General features: G+C 39.1%; 1 protein-coding gene across 4 annotated transcripts in view; it reads right to left on the bottom strand.

The window, feature by feature from the left end:
• The window catches only part of CNST (consortin, connexin sorting protein), a 108591-nt gene that overhangs the window by 32202 nt on the left and 57624 nt on the right, over nucleotides 1-18765 (bottom strand). For all 4 annotated transcript variants that reach the window (XM_045011578.1, XM_045011579.1, XM_045011582.1 and 1 more), the window contains 5 exons: nucleotides 14121-14151; nucleotides 11150-11236; nucleotides 10475-10589; nucleotides 5303-5324; nucleotides 5020-5116 (listed from right to left, as the gene is read on the bottom strand). In XM_045011578.1, the coding sequence (XP_044867513.1) occupies nucleotides 5020-5116; nucleotides 5303-5324; nucleotides 10475-10589; nucleotides 11150-11236; nucleotides 14121-14151 (352 nt within the window). The remainder of the gene's footprint in view (nucleotides 1-5019; nucleotides 5117-5302; nucleotides 5325-10474; nucleotides 10590-11149; nucleotides 11237-14120; nucleotides 14152-18765) is intronic.

Raw genomic sequence — 18765 nt, 5'->3', positions numbered from 1 at the left:
TCTACGCTTTCTTTCATACATAGTGCCACTCCCACACCAGCACGACCTGTTCTGTCCTTCCAATATATTTTGTACCCTGGTATTACTGTGTCCCATTGATTATCCTCGTTCCACCAAGTTTCAGTGATGCCTATTATATCAATATCCTCATTTAATATGAGGCACTCTAATTCATGACCTTATTATTTAGATTTCTAGCATTGGTATATAAGCACTTTATAAAATTGTCACTTTTTAGCTGACTGCCCTTACATGATGTAATTGAATGGGAATTTTTTCATTTGACAGTTTCTCATCAGATCCTACCTGTATTTTATCACCTTCCATCCTCTCCTCCTTATTAGGACATAAGGAATTTCCATTCATAGATCCTCTCCTAAGGGATGTTTGAACCATGTGCTCCTCTGCACCTGTCAGCTTTCCCCCAGCCCTTAGTTTAAAAACTGCTCTATGAGCTTTATAATTTTAAGCACCAGCAATCTGGTTCCATTTTGGTTTAGGTAGAGACCATCTTTCCTGTATAAGCTTCCCCTTTCCCAAAAGTTTTCCCAGGTCCTAATAAATCTAACTCCTCCTCCCTACATCACTGTCTCATCCACGCATTGAGACTCTGCAGTTCTGCCTGTCTAACTGGCCCTGCGCATGGAACTGGAAGATTTCAGAGAATGCTACCATGGAGGTCCTGGACTTCAATCTCTTACCTAGCAGCCTAAATTGGGCCTCCAGGACCTCTCTCCTATCCTTCCCTATGACATTGGTACCTACATGTACCACGACCACCAGCTCTTCCCTAGCACTACACATAAGTCTATCTAGAAGTCTTGAGAGATCTGCAATCTTCACACCAGGCAGGAAAGTCACCATGTGTTTCTCACGGTCATCGCAAACCCAGCTATCTATGTTTCTAATGATCAAATTGCCCATTACCAATACCTGTCTTTTCTAATAACTGGAGTTCCCTCTCAATGGAGAGGTATCCTCAGTGCGAGAGGATACCACATCATCATTTGGAAGGACGGTCCCAACTATGGGATCATTTCCTTCCGCTCCAGTTAGATGCTTTCCTTCCCTGAGATTTTCATTCTCATCAACGGTACAGAAGCTGTCAGACCAGGGTTGGGACCATTCTACTGTGTCCCGGATAGTCTCATCTATGTATCTCTCTGTCTCCCTTAGCTCCTCCAGCTCAGCCACCCTCGCCTCCAAAGCCTGTACACAGTCTCTGAGGGCTAGGAGCCCCTTGACCGAATGCACACATATGCGACCTCCCCACAGGGCAGGTAATCATACATGCTGCATTGGGTGCAATAAAAACAGTTTGTAAAATATTTTATTAAATTCATTATTCATTATTTCGTTCAAGAGAGTTTGCACACAAGACAAATATGCAGGGTTCTGGCCATCTCAAATTACAACAGGAAAGTATTAAGACTTTCAGACAGGTGCTGAAAGAATGAATAAATACAGTATGTGCTCCAACTCTACTATTTTAAGAACAATACACAGGTTTAGAGGCCCTGATTCATTCAGCTGGCAGAAATCAAGGTCCAGGACCCTGGCAGCAGAAACTGTATGAGAGGAAGGGGTTACAGCAGCACAGGCTGTAAAATAGGGGAGTCTATACATCCCCCACCATCCTCAGCCAGTTGGGTTCTTATAGAGGTCTGGCTGGAGTTTAAAGCTGCTTTCCTAGGAAGAATCTCGAGGGGAGAACAATGGCAAATCCTGCTTGGGGCCAACCGTCTTCAAAGGCACAAATTGCATTCCCTTGCGCATGCAATGGATGAATCCAGCCAAGTGTGATTTTGATTAATGAAGAAGTGGCATTTTCTTTCAAGGATGCTACCACAGTATATATTTTACCTACATTACATAACTAAGGTTTTATATATGTACACAGACAACACACACATGCCCCCATCCCCCACTCTATACATGGTAGATAAGTGGGGACTTTGGGCTTGTCTAGGAGAAGCTATTGTAAAATAAGCTAGGGTCTGAAAATAAAGCACAATAGCTATTCCACACTCTCTCCCCATGTGGATACACTTATTCCACACTAAAGCCTTGTGAACACTGGCAGTGGCAAGTAGGGTACACGTAGCTACAAGTTAAAGTGAAAAGCAGGCTGAACCCATGCTATGGTGGGTGGCAGTGAAAGGCTCCAGCAGGTGGGGTGGCAGTGGGGAAAGGCTTAGGCAATTTCCTGCTACTGGAGCCTTTCCCCACTGCCTACCCCTGCAAGAGTCCTTTCGCACTGCTGGAGCCTTTCCCTGCAACAGGGAAAAGGCTCCGGCAGTGGAGAGCTGGTGGAAGCTTTCCCTGCTGTCAGAGCCTGGAAAGGCTCCAGCAGTTGGGAGCTGCTGGAGCCGTTCCCTGATGCCTCTCCCCTGCCAGAGATTTTCCCATGGTAGGAAAAGGCTGCAAGCAGTTGGACACTACCCTGCTAAAAACAGCAGTGTAGATGTGGGAGGCACTGCTTGGGCATATAGAAAACGGTGTAGGGTACACACCCCTAAGGTTCTGGTGTGTCTACTCTACTTGCCTAATCTATGCCTCACCATCTACAGTACTATTTATACCCATGCTGGGGGGGTGGAGGGGGAGCATGCAGTATATGTACTCTACATGTTACTGTAAGTGTACAAATAGACTAAACAAATAGCCTAAAAGCATGCCTTTATACTGTTTAGCTTAATCCACTTTGGAAAAAAGCCTTAATGAGTTGTCTACTTGGGAAATGGCTCAGAATAGCTATTGTAGAATTGCTATTCCACAATAGATTCCCATGTGGACATGCTAATTTCATACAATGTAGTTTAATCCACTTAATCTCAAAATGTCCCCATGGGGCACTATTCTACAATAGTTATTCCGAGCCATTTCCCCTTGTAGAAAACTTCTTAATTTGGCTATTTATACTCTCACAAAGGCCTTCTTCAAACCCCTTGGAAGTTTCCCTCTCCTTTCTTACTACCATAGTCACATTCTTGCCTCTAAAAGCCAAGTGAGCGGAGACAGCCAACTAACAGATGAAACAAAAGTGGCCATTTAGTTTCCCATCTCTCTCCATGCTATTTAAAAAATGTGATAGTCTTTATTCTAGCAAATGTATTTATATTAATTTTATCTTTCCTCCCTCACCCACCCATAATTCTCTTCTTTATGGCTGCAGAAGAACATGCTGCCCCCTGCTGCTGACATGCCTGAATTGTGGGAGGCAACAATAGCTGATTAAGATAGACTTTTATTAAAAAGTCACTCTCCTCCTAAAGAGATCTGCCAGTGTGAGGGCCAAGGACACACATCCACTGCTTCCCAAAGAAATGTACCAGCCTGGGGAGTGGGGAGAAAGTTACATAAACACTCTTCACAGTATTGCCAACCTCAGCATTCAAAAATCATTAGTCAGGCCCTCCAAAATCATGAGATTTTTAAACAACTATCAGAGCTTGTCTGGAATGTTTTTGATGGTACAGTTTTTCAGTGGAAACATAATTTTGTAAAAATGTAAATATGTTGAGGGAACATGTCAATTTTCACAAAATTTCAGAGGGAATAAAGTCTAAATAAATTGTTTCAACTAGTATTTCATTTTATTTGTTTTGATTTTTATATTACTATAAATTTTTATATACAAATATTTTATACTTTACATTATAAAGTTGACATGATCAAAGAAAACAGTTTGATGGGTCTGAATTGAAATTTTTCAGAATTTCTGTTCTGCAGGAAATTTTTGCCTTTCATTCTAATTCAGAAAAAAAAAGCAAATTTAGAAATGTGAGAATTTCCTGTGGAACAGAAATTCTGTTTTCCAACCAGCAATAAAAATAACAAATTTTGGATTCTTTTGGGTTTCTGAACCCTCAGGCTGCAGTCGCTTCATGTTTTTAAGCTTTTCTTTGAAACCATAAGGGTTATAAACTTACTTAAAAAAACAGAAGGCAATTGGAGATTCTCATGCAATCTCCTGATTTCAGGAAGTGGGGTTGTAAGAAATATACCAACCATTACAAGACTCATGATAAAATTATGATAGCTGACAGCAATTTTTTCAGCCCTGCGAATGAACTTAGATGCCACAGTGGTGGATGTGCTATAAGAACCCAAACAGAAAGATAACTACGTATGGGTGGTGGTAGTGATAGTAATGGGTGTGGAATGGAAGGAGAAGAGACCTGTAGTGTGTAGAGAAGCAGTGGTCCCCTGCCACCATCACCTCCTAGCTTCTGAGCCCCACCCCAAAATCTCTTGGATGATGGCAGTTGCCTCTGGAGAGAGAAACACACTGAATTTAGACCACTTTAACTCTCACCATCTACCTCAGGAACATGCAAAAATCTTTGCTCATGGCGAGGAAAGATGTACTAGGGTGAAATAGCTTAGAAACTATCTTCCTTCTCCATTCCCATGCAATTACACTATGTGGGCAATCCTCAAACACAGCACTGCTGTGTCCTTGCAGAAAAGGGAAGTGAAGATGAGACACACTTCCAGTTACCATCCTGAACAAATACTGATGATGCATTTTCTTTCTTTAAGACTCCCAAACATGCATTTCTTAATTTTTTCTTTGCTGGTATGGAAAATGCAGCTTTATACATGGATCTTTTAAATAATTAACTATATTTAATGGCCACAACTTAGAATATTTATAACTAGATCTCTTGCTAGCCAGGCATTTTATATATTGGCGGATCCTTGGGTTGGCACTAGTATGACATTTGTACCTATTAAGAATAGCCCTTTGTATGTTATATGAACTGATATAACAAAAAAAATAAAATATTTTAAAATGCTATTTTAAAGTAATTATGAAGACCATTCCCTACTTAGACTATTTCTTATTTATGCTGTGCAAATACTTTATTATATACTGTAAAAAATTAAAGTTTGCAAAAATGATGTGCACTCTCATTTCTGCTCCTCTTATGTGCTGCAACTCCAAATGCAACAGCTGCACAATATCAACAGGAGTACATTTAAAAATATGTACACAATCTATACAAGATGTACCTGAATCACAAGCAGCAGCCCCTCTTTCTTTTAAATCTTCTGATCCCATTAATTGTACAAAACGATTACCTCCCAAGGACTTTTCAGTAGTTACTAGCTGTAAAACAGGACAGCACTTACTGTAACTGTTGATTTTAAACTCAAACACTGCAATTACTTGAGAAGTCCACTCTGTACAAAATTTCCAAACCAACTCTATAAAAAGTATGTCAAAGCACACTAAAAAATACCCTTACTCATATTTTCAATTGGTAAAGCAGCATCAAGGAAAACAAATTCTTACCTTGTGTTTGGATACAAGTGGCCTACAGCAATAAAGAAAAGAAGAATAAATGACCACTTTCAGGAACAATATTCTTCACAACAAGCGTCACCATAACTACTGCACAAATCATACTAGTCCCTTCCATACTCTAATATTAGCACAGAAGATTTCCAACACTGAAACACTATCAGTGCACTAGCATAGTTTAAAGTACAGAGCTGTACCATATGTTAACATCATTAGAAAGCCAATTATTATGGACGTTGCTGCACGTAATTGAGAAGGCAGTTAAAAAGATAAAAACAACACATCAGCAATGTTCTAAACTTCTTGTAAACGTGTTTTGAAAGGGACACAACAACTTCAAAAATCATACTTCTGTCTGCAAATGTTTTACCAACTAGCATTAAAAGTAACATCTCCTGTAACTGAAAGATTTGGAGAAAATATTACTCCCAGCCTCCCCCACTTCCCCAGTTTATTCTGGTTCAGATTTTTGGAAGAATTGTGCACCCATCACTCCCTCTGAAATCAGTGGGACCCACAGCTGGATCAACATCACTGAAAATCAGGCTATGTATTCTACAGCTCTAGAAACACAATTAGCTCCATGGTTTACCCTGTATAGTCAGTCCTGTTACACAGCAATAAGGGAGAGGGAATTTGTTTTAAAAATTATTATAAAAAACCCACAACACTTGGCAAGAGGTTTCAGGGGCAAATAGAAACAATGTTTAACACATTTTTTAAAAAGTGTTTAGACTTTAACTTGACAACACCGCTTAACGTATACAAACTTTTTTTGCAAAAGCAAAGCAGAAACAGCCTAAAATAGTCTCTTAAAGGAAAAAAAAAAAAGTGTCCAGTATGAGCATTTGGATTATAAAATAAATTACTGGAAAAAAATCACATCGATGCTCTCAATTAGAAAAACACATAGCTCAAATATTCAAAGAGCTCCATCTTTTAAAAAAAAATGGAAAACTGATTTTGATTATTGTCATCAATTAAATCTAACTTCAAACCCTAGAAAAAATATGGAACAACTATTGAAAGAATCAATAAATATCTAGAGAATACTGGTAACAGGAATGATAACATGTATATTTAAAGAACAAGTTATGCCAAATAAACATGTCACTAATTTTGATCAATTTACATAATTAGTGGAGGAAGGGAACATAGTAGATGTAATGTATTTGAATTTTAGTTAATAAAGTGAGGATGCATGGAACAAATTTCAAGGAGAACACAGTTACTTACAATAAGACTACCATTCTGTGCCTACAGAGATGCTGCTAGATGCTGTGTAGACATTTAAATATGTAAACTACACCTCTACCCCAATATAAGGCGGTCCTTGGGAGCCAAAACATCTCACCGCCTTATAAGTGAGACCGCATTATATCGGGTTCGGGCCAGTATGCCGTGCCGCACTGGACTGGCTTCCCCAGCAGTGATTTAAAGGGCCCGGTGCGCCAGCCACTGCGGGGAGCCCTGGGCCCTTTAAATCACTGCCGGCGCTCTGGCAGCGGGGCTTGGGCAGGGATTTAAAGGGCCCGGGGCTCCCCACAGCAGCTGGAGCCTCTGGCCTTTTAAATTACCACCAGAGCCCTGGCAGGGATTTAAAGGGCCCAGTGCTCCAGTTGCTGTGGGGGGCCCCGGTCCCTTTAAATCACAACCAGAGCTCTGGCAGAGGGGCTCGGGTGGGATTTAAAGAGTCTGGGGCTCCCTGCAGTGGCCAGAGCCTCTGACCCTTTAAATCACCACCCAAGCCCGGCTGCCAGAGCTCTGGCGGTGATTTAAAGGGACCGGGGCTCCCCACAGCAGCTGAAGCACCGGGCCCTTTAAATACCCACCAGGGCTCTGGTGGTAATTTAAAGGGCCAAAGGCTCCAGCTGCTGCGGGGAGCCCCAGGACCTTTAAATCCCTGCCCGAGCCCCAATGCCAGAGCTCCGGGGGTGATTTAAAGGGCCCTGGGCTCCACATGAATTTGGATATAACACGGTAAAGCAGCAGGGCTAGGGTGGCGCATTAAAGGGCCCGAGGCTCCCCGCTGCTTTACCGCATTATATCGGGTCGCGTTCTATCGGGGTAGGGGTGTATATGGGCCAAATCTCCATCCTAGTGCATATCCCAAGACTACATGTAATGAGGCTTTATATTAGGGAACCTGATGGGCACTTGGGCAAAGGAATCCTTCATTATGAGTGTAGCAGGGTGCTGGTGCACAAGCACCTAATTAGCCCCTGCTCAGCCAGCCTCAATCAGGGGAAATAGATTGGGGCTGGGGAAAAGGCTGGTGCCTGGCCTCAGGAACTGGCTGCACCTGTGGGCCTGCTCAGAGAAGAGCTATAAAGGCTGGCTGGCAGCCAGTGCAAGGGGGGGATTGGCCAGGGAAGGGGTAGTCTCCAGAGGGAAGGGAGAACCCCTGCCAAGAGGAGACGAAAGCCTTATAAACTTTGTATATAGTGTTGCTGGTGGTGGGTACTAGTTGTGAATAAAAACCACGGGTGCTGCAAAAGAGAAGCCTGAAAGTGCTTTATTGAAGGAGCCCAGAGCAGCAGGAAGGCAGGCCAGGAAAGGACCGGGTTACAATGAGTCAGAGAGCAGTGGCAGGCTGCTACTGCAGCCACAGTGCTAAAATTGCCTCTGTTGTACTAGTGGGGTTTCAGGTTTATGCTTTCCAATGGCTCCATATCAAATGTGCTCAGATTATAAGTAAAGAAATTATTTTTTTCCTGACTGCCAGCCAGGCAACCTAATCTAGGCTGTGACAGTCGAGCTATTTTTTATTTTCTTCTTATGCATCACCACCTGTGATAAAGGTTCTGCAAACCAAATTATGCCCTCAGTGACACACTGATGAGAGCAAGCTGGCTGAAGTTATAGCCAGAGAAAAATGGAAGGGATGGTAGAAGGCTGGAGAACAGAAATGGAAAATATGGCAAAACTGTATTTGTCCCTCTGATTAAGCACATCTCTCTGCCATGTGCAGTCATTTTTACAACCTTAGAATCTGGTTAGATTTTCAGTTACTACTGGATGATCACCATTCAGTGATAGTGAAGATGGCTCTCTTCTTTTGCAACTGCCCAGGACACTAATCTTTTCTTACCAAAGCAAATCTCAATGCAGTGATTCATGACTGTCACCTCAAGGCTAGACCACTGCAATATGCTCCATTTAGGGCTCTACCTTAAGTCTATCTGACAAGTGCAGAATGCCGCTTGTTAAGCAGAGGATACTGCTTCAGTCATATAACAGCCGCCTTCCGGATCTGCACTGGTTGCCTGTGGGTTTCTGAGTGGAGTTTTAGTGCTTTATTGGTTAATACCAACACTTTAATGGCCTTGGACCTGCTTGAGAGTTTGTTTCTCTCTTTGTGCCACACTATCACAGTTGAGATCCATACAGCTGCCTGCGTTGTAGCTCTCTCGGAGTAGACGTAGCTTAGATCGACTTATTGTGGTGTCTACACTGCACTGGGTCGACAGGAGATGCTCTCCCATTGACTTACCTTACTCCTCTCGCTCCCGGTGGAGTACCAGAGTCAACCGGAGAGTGATCTGCCATTGATTTAGCGGATCTTCACTAGACCCGCTAAATCGACCCCCGGTGCTTGGATCGCAGCAGCGTCAATCCCGCGGTAGTGTAGACATAGCCTCAGCATAATAGAAAGGGGACTTTTTGTCCAGGTATACTCTGTGAGGGCCTCTTTCCTTCAGAAGGGGCTCCTGCCAGTCCAGAACAGTCCCAAGTCTGTTGACCTTCAGGTCATGGTGCCTCTTGTTATTTTATAATGTTATATAAATATATTAGTAAGGCTTCTGACACAGTCCTGCATGACATTCTCATAAACAAACTAGGGAAATGCAGTCTACCTGAAATTACTATAAGGTGGGTGCATAACTGGTTGAAAGACCATACTGAAAACAGTAGTTCTCAAACTACGAGGACTGTGATCAGTTGTTCTCCACATCCACTGAAGGTAAGATAAGTAGTAATGGCCTTAATCTGCAGCAAGGGAGATTTAGGTTGGATACTAGGAAAAACTTTCTAACTAGAAGAGTGGTGAAAAACTGGAATGAGGCTTTCAAGGGAGGTTGTGGAATCCCCACTGGAGGTTTTTAAAAACAGGTTGGACAAACACTTGTCAGGTATAGTTGGGGCTGGACTCGATGGCTTCTCAATGTCCCTTTGTGCCCTATGTTTCTATGACACTACGAAAAATAAATAAATAAAGAAGCTAAGCGCTATTATTTATTATTAATATAATTGATTTAGGTGAAGAGAGTCCCTGCACTGCATTCCTTCCCAATGGCACTAGAGAAACTCAAAAATATGAGAGCAGCTCCTCTGCTGTATAGAAAGAAACTACTTAACTCTCATGCCTAAACACTTTGGCTTTAAGGGACCCAACTGTTAGCCACTGATTGATATGACTGTAATCTCTTCTGAATGACTTGCTAAACGCAAGCGGTGATAGGAATTATGCTATGGTTAAAGTGCAAGCAAGTCACTAGCATGCTTCATCAGCCTTCTAGTACTGCAGGCACCAGACTTTGAACTTTAGACTTTTAAAATGCTCCTCATTGATGATTTTTATGTTTGAATTAATTGTGTTTGTGTCTTGCCAGAACATGATCAGATAACTACATCAGACTGTATAATCTGGTATCTCTATAGTACACAGTTTTCATCTGCTATTTTGTTTCAATTTGAATAGTAACTTTCTTAGCATACACTACATCATATCACACTTTACATGGAGGATTGCCACCCCAATATGACTGATCATAACTGTATATTTGGGGACTAAAGGACAATTTTGCCCAACTGAATCCTCATCAGTTCAGCAAAAGAAGGCAGCAATGTGATCAAAGTATAAACTCTTCAACTGCCCACACTATAAAAGTAATACCAAGAGTCTGTAGAAATTCTTTTAACAATATTAATCCAGTTTGAGAAGTTACTGTAGAATAAAATATTCTTACTACAGATCAAAACAAATGTTTCCTATGAAGAACAGCATCTGCCTTGTGCTGTGAATTGATTTTGATCTATTTTAATCAACTGCTACAATTTTTATTTTGGGGGATGTAGTTGAATCCATTTCAAACATCTGCCATAAAAATAACAAGGAAGTACACTTTCACTTGCTAAAGTAATAAGGTTTGCTATACTTACTCTTGATGTGATGTACAAAGTTTAGCAAGATTTTCTAACTCTTCATTGTTAAGTCCTTTAGCTGAATTCCTCAGAGTCGTAACTGTATTGGGCACTGCTGTTTTCCACTTTGTTTCTAAATTAAACCACAAATAGTTTTAGCCACACTGCTAAAAAAAATAGTATTTATTTAGCCATAAAAATGTGGAAGCCAAAGAGACTAATATATGGCAAAAATGTTCAAGTCCAATTTTGTTTTTTAATCAATAAAACAAATCTGTTCTGTGTACACTGTACAATTATGAAGAAGACTCTCGATAAAAAGCATATCATCATGACACAATAAGTTGTGCCGCTTTCAACAAAACAAAACAAATATCACGCTAGTTTCACCCGAGAATATATGAATCAACCGTGGTAGAGAATTCAAAGTATAAAGTATAGAAACTGACCAAGATAAAGAATGATCCCCGAAGCATGCCTTTTCTTCACAAAGACGACAGGAGAAAAATCCCAGGAAAGAATAATTTTCTCACGTCAGGCTCTTAAAGATTCTGGTGAAAAAGCTACTTTTGTTTTTGCAACACAGTATTGACTGGAAAAAGATTTGTTCTATTATTTAGAAAGAACCAGTTCCATAAGCTGTATCTAAAAGATAACTCTCCTCTCCACCACATTAGAACACACTGTACTTACCCCACTGCTCCTGAATGGAAGAAAGATTTGCAAGTAGCTGCTCATGATATAGTCGTTCGAGCTGAATGAACTTCATTGCCTTCTCATCTGAATAGAAGGTTAAAGAGAACTACAGATACAGACAGACATACTGGGATATACTTAAATTTGATACCACGTTCAAAAGGACATAGTCTAGTTTTATAACCGAAACCTGATACACAAGTACCAAAATGGATAGACCTCTAATAGACTTGAATAAATTATTAAACTAAACTAAATAAAAACTGAAAAAGAGTTGAAAAAAAAAAAAACCTTCCTAAAAGCAGCATGGAAGATTCTTTTATTACATTATCATCTCTTTCCACAAACTTGGACCCCGAGAAAGTATATTTGATCAACTAGGAGTTTTTAAGTGCAGGTACATTATACATTTTTGTGTTAACTTACTTATTTAAAAAAAAAATAAATCACCCCACAAGCAAAGACAAGCATTACTACACTCTAAGACAGAACCACCACATCCAAAGACATCAAGTGCATTTTGTGTCTGTAAGCTTCTTGGGACAGAGACCATCTTCCTCTGTGTTTTGAACTGCACTAAGCATACTGTAGAAGCTTAACCAATAATAATAAAGTAGCACTTGGAGGCAATTTATCTCTTCCCAAATAACACATCTTCACCAAAAATCTGTTAGACAAAACACAGGGTATAACTTTAAAGGACTTCAAGTATTTTGATTTCCCCTTCTTAGGACAAGGACTTCTAATACTTTGCACAGAGGCAGTAAGGTATGAACAGCCACCATCAAAAGTTACTCCTCAGAATCTATTTTTGAAGTATGAAGGTGTCTCATTTTTTGTGAAATATTTTGAGATTATGCTTACCATTCCCCCTTTACCAACAATCTCCCCCCCCCCACCCCACCCACCACCCGCAGGGCATTCATTGTGTCTACAAGTGTGTTCTAAAAGCTGTACACTTTCCTACTAATTCTACTTCTGCCAAGCAGTATAAAGTTAGCTAATAATCCTTCTATTTTAAACCACCTTTTTCCAGGTGTTTACACATTCAGCTATTTCAAATTCCATTAGGCAATATACCGGAGATGAAAACAGAGTGAATCAGGTTCTGAGTATATAGACACAATATTTGCATTATTTATACCAAATAAAATAATATAGTAACCACCACAAAGACACAAGAAGTACTTGCTCTTCTTACTAACTATGGGATACAAATGTATAGCATGACATGTAAACAAACAGCACTAAAGGAGTTAATATTCCTTGCCTGGTATAAACTTATTAGAAAATAAAACACAGAACACAGCAATTGTCTTATTGGATCAGACCGATGCCACATTTAATCCAGTATCCTGTCTCCACTAATTGTTTAAAATCCCTATCATGAATAATTATGCAAGAGTACATTTAGGGGTAAATTCTTTCCTAATTCCACAGAATTAATGGTTGCAAGAGCTGTTATCCCTTACAACTTTTATTATAGTTAGTATAATAATTTTAGCTACCCTTACTATTGATACAAATATCTACTCCTGTTTTGAACCATGCTAAATTCTTTGCCTCACTATCTCGTGGCATTGAGTTCCACAGGTTCACTAAGCATAGTGTTAAAAACATATTTCCTTTGACTAGCTTTAAATGTATTGCTTTTCAATTAAAACTGTTCTTCTATTACGAAATATGAGCATCCATGTGGTTTTATCATACCGTACTTCTGTCATGTCTTCTCTAAACTAAATAGCCCTAATCTTTTAATCTCACTTACTGACAAATATTTTCCATGCCTTTACGTTTTCATTTATTTTTTCTCTTTCTTATCCCTTTTTCAGATGGGATGACCAAAAGTAATTCTCAAGGTGGTGACATATATTCTATTTTAAATATTTTCAGAATTATTCTCTATTCCTTTCTAAATACAGTTTAATATCACTTGGGCTAGATTTCCATGTTTGGAAGAATACTTTCTGGGACTTGAATAAAATCATGTATTTTGCTATTTAATCATAATGATTTTTAAATTGCCTTTCCTTTCTGCTTTCTTTTTTGTTTAAAGATATGCATTAATTCTATGAGTAATGTGATATACTTAAGTAGCCTCCACACCCATCCTAAGGATTTATATTTCTTAGCTTTCATCTTTAGGTTCTAAAGAGTTTCCAAGTTTTTTGAAAAACCGTACTTCCAAAAGTAGAACATCACAGCATTAGGTTTTAGTATGATCAATCCCTCCTAGGATGAAATTGAGTTAGATGATGTTCTAGTCACTATGACTGGCTCAACTCCTGGAATCAAGTCCTGTGTATTATTTACGAATAGGTCAAGAGTAACTCTCCCCATGTGTGCCTCAGAACTAGCTGTTCCAAGAAGCAACTGTTTGTGGTTTGAGAAACTATTAAACTAAACTGTATCCCGATGTAACATTTGACCAATAAACATTTGGGTCGTAAAAATTATACATTATTGTTTTGCTTTTGTTACTGCCAAGTTCTCCTTCAACACTGTGCAGTGGTTATCATTATCCTGATGCAGAGAACAGTAGACCATTACAGTAGTATTTTTATAAACTAGGATATATATCCTATTCAGATAAGGCATATTCTTAATGCCTAATACTCAGAAGTGGATTTCTCATGTAAAACAGTTGATTTCTTTGAAGCATATAATTGTTTTGCTTATGTCTTTGTTTCTGCGTAGGCATTACCAATTATATCAGTATAGCTTTGGGAAGGGGAATTTATTTCTTTACTTGTACTCCAGCTAGCTTGCTAAGAAAGCACAGCAGAAAGCACATATTGTAGGCTTACTCGTGTATAAAACATGGCATGTTCACCTTTTCCTAACCCTGATCCACAGCCTGTGAACCAAAGTCTGTTTTCCTTTCAAATTTTGATTATGATGCCACTTTACCTTTTTTTTTTTTTTAAACAAAATAGAGCACTGTTAATTTTGATCAATGAAAGGATACATTCCTCCTCCTGAAAATAGGCCTCAGCTATCTATAAAGGAAAAAGAAAAAGAAAATAATGTTTAACATCACAATTTTCTGATTCTTTATTATAGTCATGCATTAATTTTTAAGAGTTCATATTTCATTTGTATACATTTGCTCCATGTTAAAACTAGACATAAAAGTTCTTATTCCATGAAAGGTTTTTTAAAAGGAAAATCAAATAATTTTAAAAACAAAAAACCCCCACCCACTATATTCATTTTAAGACAAACAGATATATTTTAAAAGTTATACTTTCCAAATGAATATTTGGTCTTTGAGATTATGTAAGTGAGTAGGAAACAATAAATATTGACAAGACATACAAATAGCAAATATAACTCCTTTTTCTTATATTCACGGAGACTGATAAGCCCAATCGTAACTTGGGTTCTAGATCTGTTAAACCAATAGGTTTTTATGCTTAAGTTATTATACAACGAAGAGTTTTATTAAGGCAGTCTAGATGGTGCACATTTTTACTTACATGCAGGGGTTGAGAATATGAATTCTCTTATCAGATTTTACTTCCACAGGTCTGCAGGAAGTAAAATCATTGAGGAGAGGGAATTCTTGAGCAATGCTACAGCACAGTCTGCTAAAAGGTGAAATAGGGAACACTCTTTCTGAAGGGCCAAAGACCTGACTTATCAGGCAAGAGCAATCTTTGGATAGAGAACTTTAAAGGTGGGGGAAAAAATGCAGACTGTCACATACCACAGATATAACTACTCTCCTCTTTATGTCCCTTTCACAGCACTGCAAACTCCAAGCATTTAAAAATCATGAGCTAGGCCTCAAAAAAATCTGAAGATTAAAAAAAAACAAAACAGGTCCTTTTTATTTGTCTTCTAGTTTTTGAGTTTATATATTACAGTCTGGCTACATTTTCAAGCTTTTTTCTACAATTACACAGGCCAGAAACTTTTTTTTTTTAAATGAAAGCTGAAATTCTCATGTAAATCACAGGATTTCAGGACCTGGGGCTTTAAGAAAAGTATCAACTACTGTCAGAGACTTGAGATAAAATTGTTTTCTGTACAACTGCAGGACCCATGTACTTTCACTTCAGGTTCTCTCTCCCAGCCTCTTATCTAGACTGCTCCTCTGCATAAGTCTACAAGGTGGAAGAGCATCTAGCCATCTTTCCTCAATTCACTAAGCCCAGGATCTTGATAGCCAAAAACAACTTCAACATGACAGCAGGCACAAAATGAAGCCAGATGGCAGCTCTATGACCTGCATTATAGATTTTATGAGGTAGAACCAACTTAAGGCTTTTCCCCTTTTAATGACATTGCTGTAACAGAATGGGTTAAACATGACCTTTAAGTGACAGCTCTGCCAAAGGAAAACAATGAGAAACACAGAGAGACAGCATTTAAAGACTGTTCTACTAAAATGGGTATGTTACTGATTATGTAGCAATGGACTTTCAATTGGTACTGGAAAACCAGAACTGCAAGTATTTAGCAGCAGCAGAACTCCCAGACAAATAGCCTGAATGGCATAGTAGGATAGGTATAGAACATAGCAAGTATTTTTGCGTTCACTAAGTAAAGGGATCCATTTGTTTGGTATTGCCACAGAGGACTAATCTCTTGCATTTAAAATTGTAGAGATGCCGTTCTGTTACAGTCCATGTAACTAGCCAGGAGGACTCGAGGCATCTCCTCAAATACACCAAACTATTAGATTTCTCAGAGGATGGGTGTATTTCCAGGCTGGGGCTGAGTGAGATGTTCTGGTTCTGAGCTGGTAGTTTGGAGTTTTATGGAGATGACCAGAGTTAATTCCAACAGCAATGGAAACTAGACTAATGGAATCAGATGGTGCAGAAAAGCCAACATTTATTTACTGAAATGTGCCTTTCCTTCCCCTGCTCCCTCATTGCAAACACAACTTCTCAGTTTGAGACAGTAAGGTATTAACTGTACTTGTGAGAGACAGGCAAAGTGTGCACAAGACCTGTGCAAAACTTCCTGTAGAGCTCTGGAATAAAAAGGAGTTTTGTTTAGCAAGGTGAAGCATATACAGCTCAGAAATAAAAACAGCACTTAGCAATTATACAGAACTTTACAATTTCAAAAGCCTTAACAAACATTACTTAATCTTCAAAAACCTTGAGGGTTTGCATTATTCCTATTTGACAACTGGCATAGTATGGCTAAGGACAAATTTTAAGAAGCGCCCACATATTGTTGGTGCCTCAACATTTGAGTGCCCAATTTGAGATATGCAGCGTCTGATATTCAATTGACTTCTACTGGAGCAATGGGTGCTTATTATCTCTGAACATTTCAGAGTGTCTCAATTAGTGGGCGCGGGCAAAAATGTGCTTGAATTGCTTGTCCAAGGTACAAAGCAAGTCAGTGGCAGAGCTTGGGTTACAAATTGGGTGTTCCTGGTGCTCAGTCCTACTAGACTATTTGGAGCCAACATCTCCAAAGGGGAATTGACAGATGAATTCTAAGACTCATATTTTTGTATATCCTGGCTGCTGCCTGGAATGGTAGTCGCAGAAATTCCTGGAACAACTCAAGGAGCATTTATAGTTTTTGTCTTGTAATGGCAGAAACATAAATTATGTGCACGCTCCTAGAAATCTGAAAAGCATGTTCTGCAGTTAAACCTCAAAGGATAATTTTTTACTTAATTAAACTTAACCCTTATTGCACGCTCTAGTATACTGATGCCTGGAAAAAAAATTATTGTAAGCTTTTTATTATACCATTCTGAATTTTAATGCTGTAGTGATTCTTTAATACAACAGTTGGTTTTAAATTGCACTTGTTCATATGAAATAAAAAGTAGTTAACATTAATTCTATACTGGGTGAACAGTTGTGAGACGTCAAGGCTCATCATATTAGAAAATGATAGAAACACACTACATATACAAGTTACTGGCAGGCTATATTAGTAAATCTAAATCAGGCCCTTCATGACAGATTAATCCATTCCACAGAAGATGATGCTCTAATTAGTGCTCATTTCACAAGAAAACAACAAGATTTGTTCTTCAACAATTCCATTTTTTCCAGCTTAATAAAAATATACTATGGCCAACATGTTAAGTACTTACTGACTTTCTTTCAAATATTTTATTAGGCATGTTTCATTTTTCTCAGGAAGGAAGATTGGTCTTGTGGTATGGACACATGGTTGGGAGTCAGGAAACAGATTCTATTCTCAGTTCTGCCAGAGGCTTCCTGCATGACTTTGAAAGAATCTGCCTCTTTGTACCTCAGTTACCTCATGTGTAGAACAACAACTAGAATTTACCTCTTTCCATACTCACAGAGGTGTTGTGAGGATAAATTCATTAATATATGTAAAGCACTTTGAGATCTCTGCACTATTTACATTGCCTTCTTTATATGGTGTTGATATTCACGAGCCAGCACAAAATGCAGACTTTGTTTCAGGCAAGAGACTAAATTAGTGCTAACAAATTTTCACATACATAATTAATGCAAGGAAATAGAAACTTTTCATTAAAGCACCATTTTTAAAAAATTGAAAATTCCACTGCTAATGTAAACTGCCAGTAAAATATATATTTTTTAATATAAAATATATTTATGGAACCTGACACCTATTTTATTTATTACTCATTTTGATCATTTATATCACTGACAACAAGAGGCAATGCAGCAGCAAAGGAACCACTATGCCGCAGAAATCAGCTGAAGAACAGTTTCAAATGAGAACACAGATACTCTGCTTTCAACAATGATGGCAAAAGAATAAGTCCATCAAGTAGCACTGTCAGACACCATAAGAAAAAGGAAGCTAAAGTTATCCCCTCAAAATACATCCTTCTGGTCAATATGTAGAGCCATCATTCAGCAAAACAACACTGTTGAACCGCGTATTATAGTGCAAAAGATTCTAGCCACATATCTATCATCCTGTCACACTCCCAGTCACCCTTTGCAGGGCAGCAAAGCCACTAGCCCGTTGAACATAAGAACATAAGAATGGCCGTACTGGGTCAGACCAAAGGTCCATCCAGCCCAGTATCCTGTCTACCGACAGTGGCCAATGGCAGGTGCCCCAGAGGGAGTGAACCTAATAGGTAATGATCAAGTGATCTCTCTCCTGCCATCCATCTCCATCCTCTGACAAACAGAGGCTAGAGACACCATTCCTTACCCACCCTGATAATAGCCATTAATGGATTTAACCTCCATGAATTTATCTAGTTCTCTTTTAAACCCTGTTATAGTCCTAGCCTTCACAACCTCCTCGGGCAAGGAGTTCCATAGGTTGACTGTGCACTGTGTGAAGAAGAATGTCCTTTTGTTTGTTTTAAACCTGCTGCCCATTAATTTCATTTGGTGGCCCCTAGTTCTTATATTTGGGAACAAGTAAATAACTTTTCTTTATTCACTTTCTCCACACCACTCATGATTTTATATACCTCTATCATATCCCCCTTAGTCTCCTCTTTCCAAGCTGAAAAGTCCTAGCCTCTAATCTCTCCTCATATGGGAGCCGTTCCAAACCCCTAATCATTTTAGTTGCCCTTTTCTGAACTTTTTCTAATGCCAGTATATCTTTTTTGAGATGGAGACCACAGCTGTACTCGGTATTCAAGATGTGGGTGTACCATGGAT

This window comes from Mauremys mutica, chromosome 3 (assembly GCF_020497125.1).
Source record: "Mauremys mutica isolate MM-2020 ecotype Southern chromosome 3, ASM2049712v1, whole genome shotgun sequence".
NCBI lineage: Eukaryota > Metazoa > Chordata > Testudines > Geoemydidae > Mauremys > Mauremys mutica.
The sequence above is the reverse complement of the archived record's forward strand: the minus strand, read 5'-3'. Positions and strand labels throughout refer to the sequence as shown.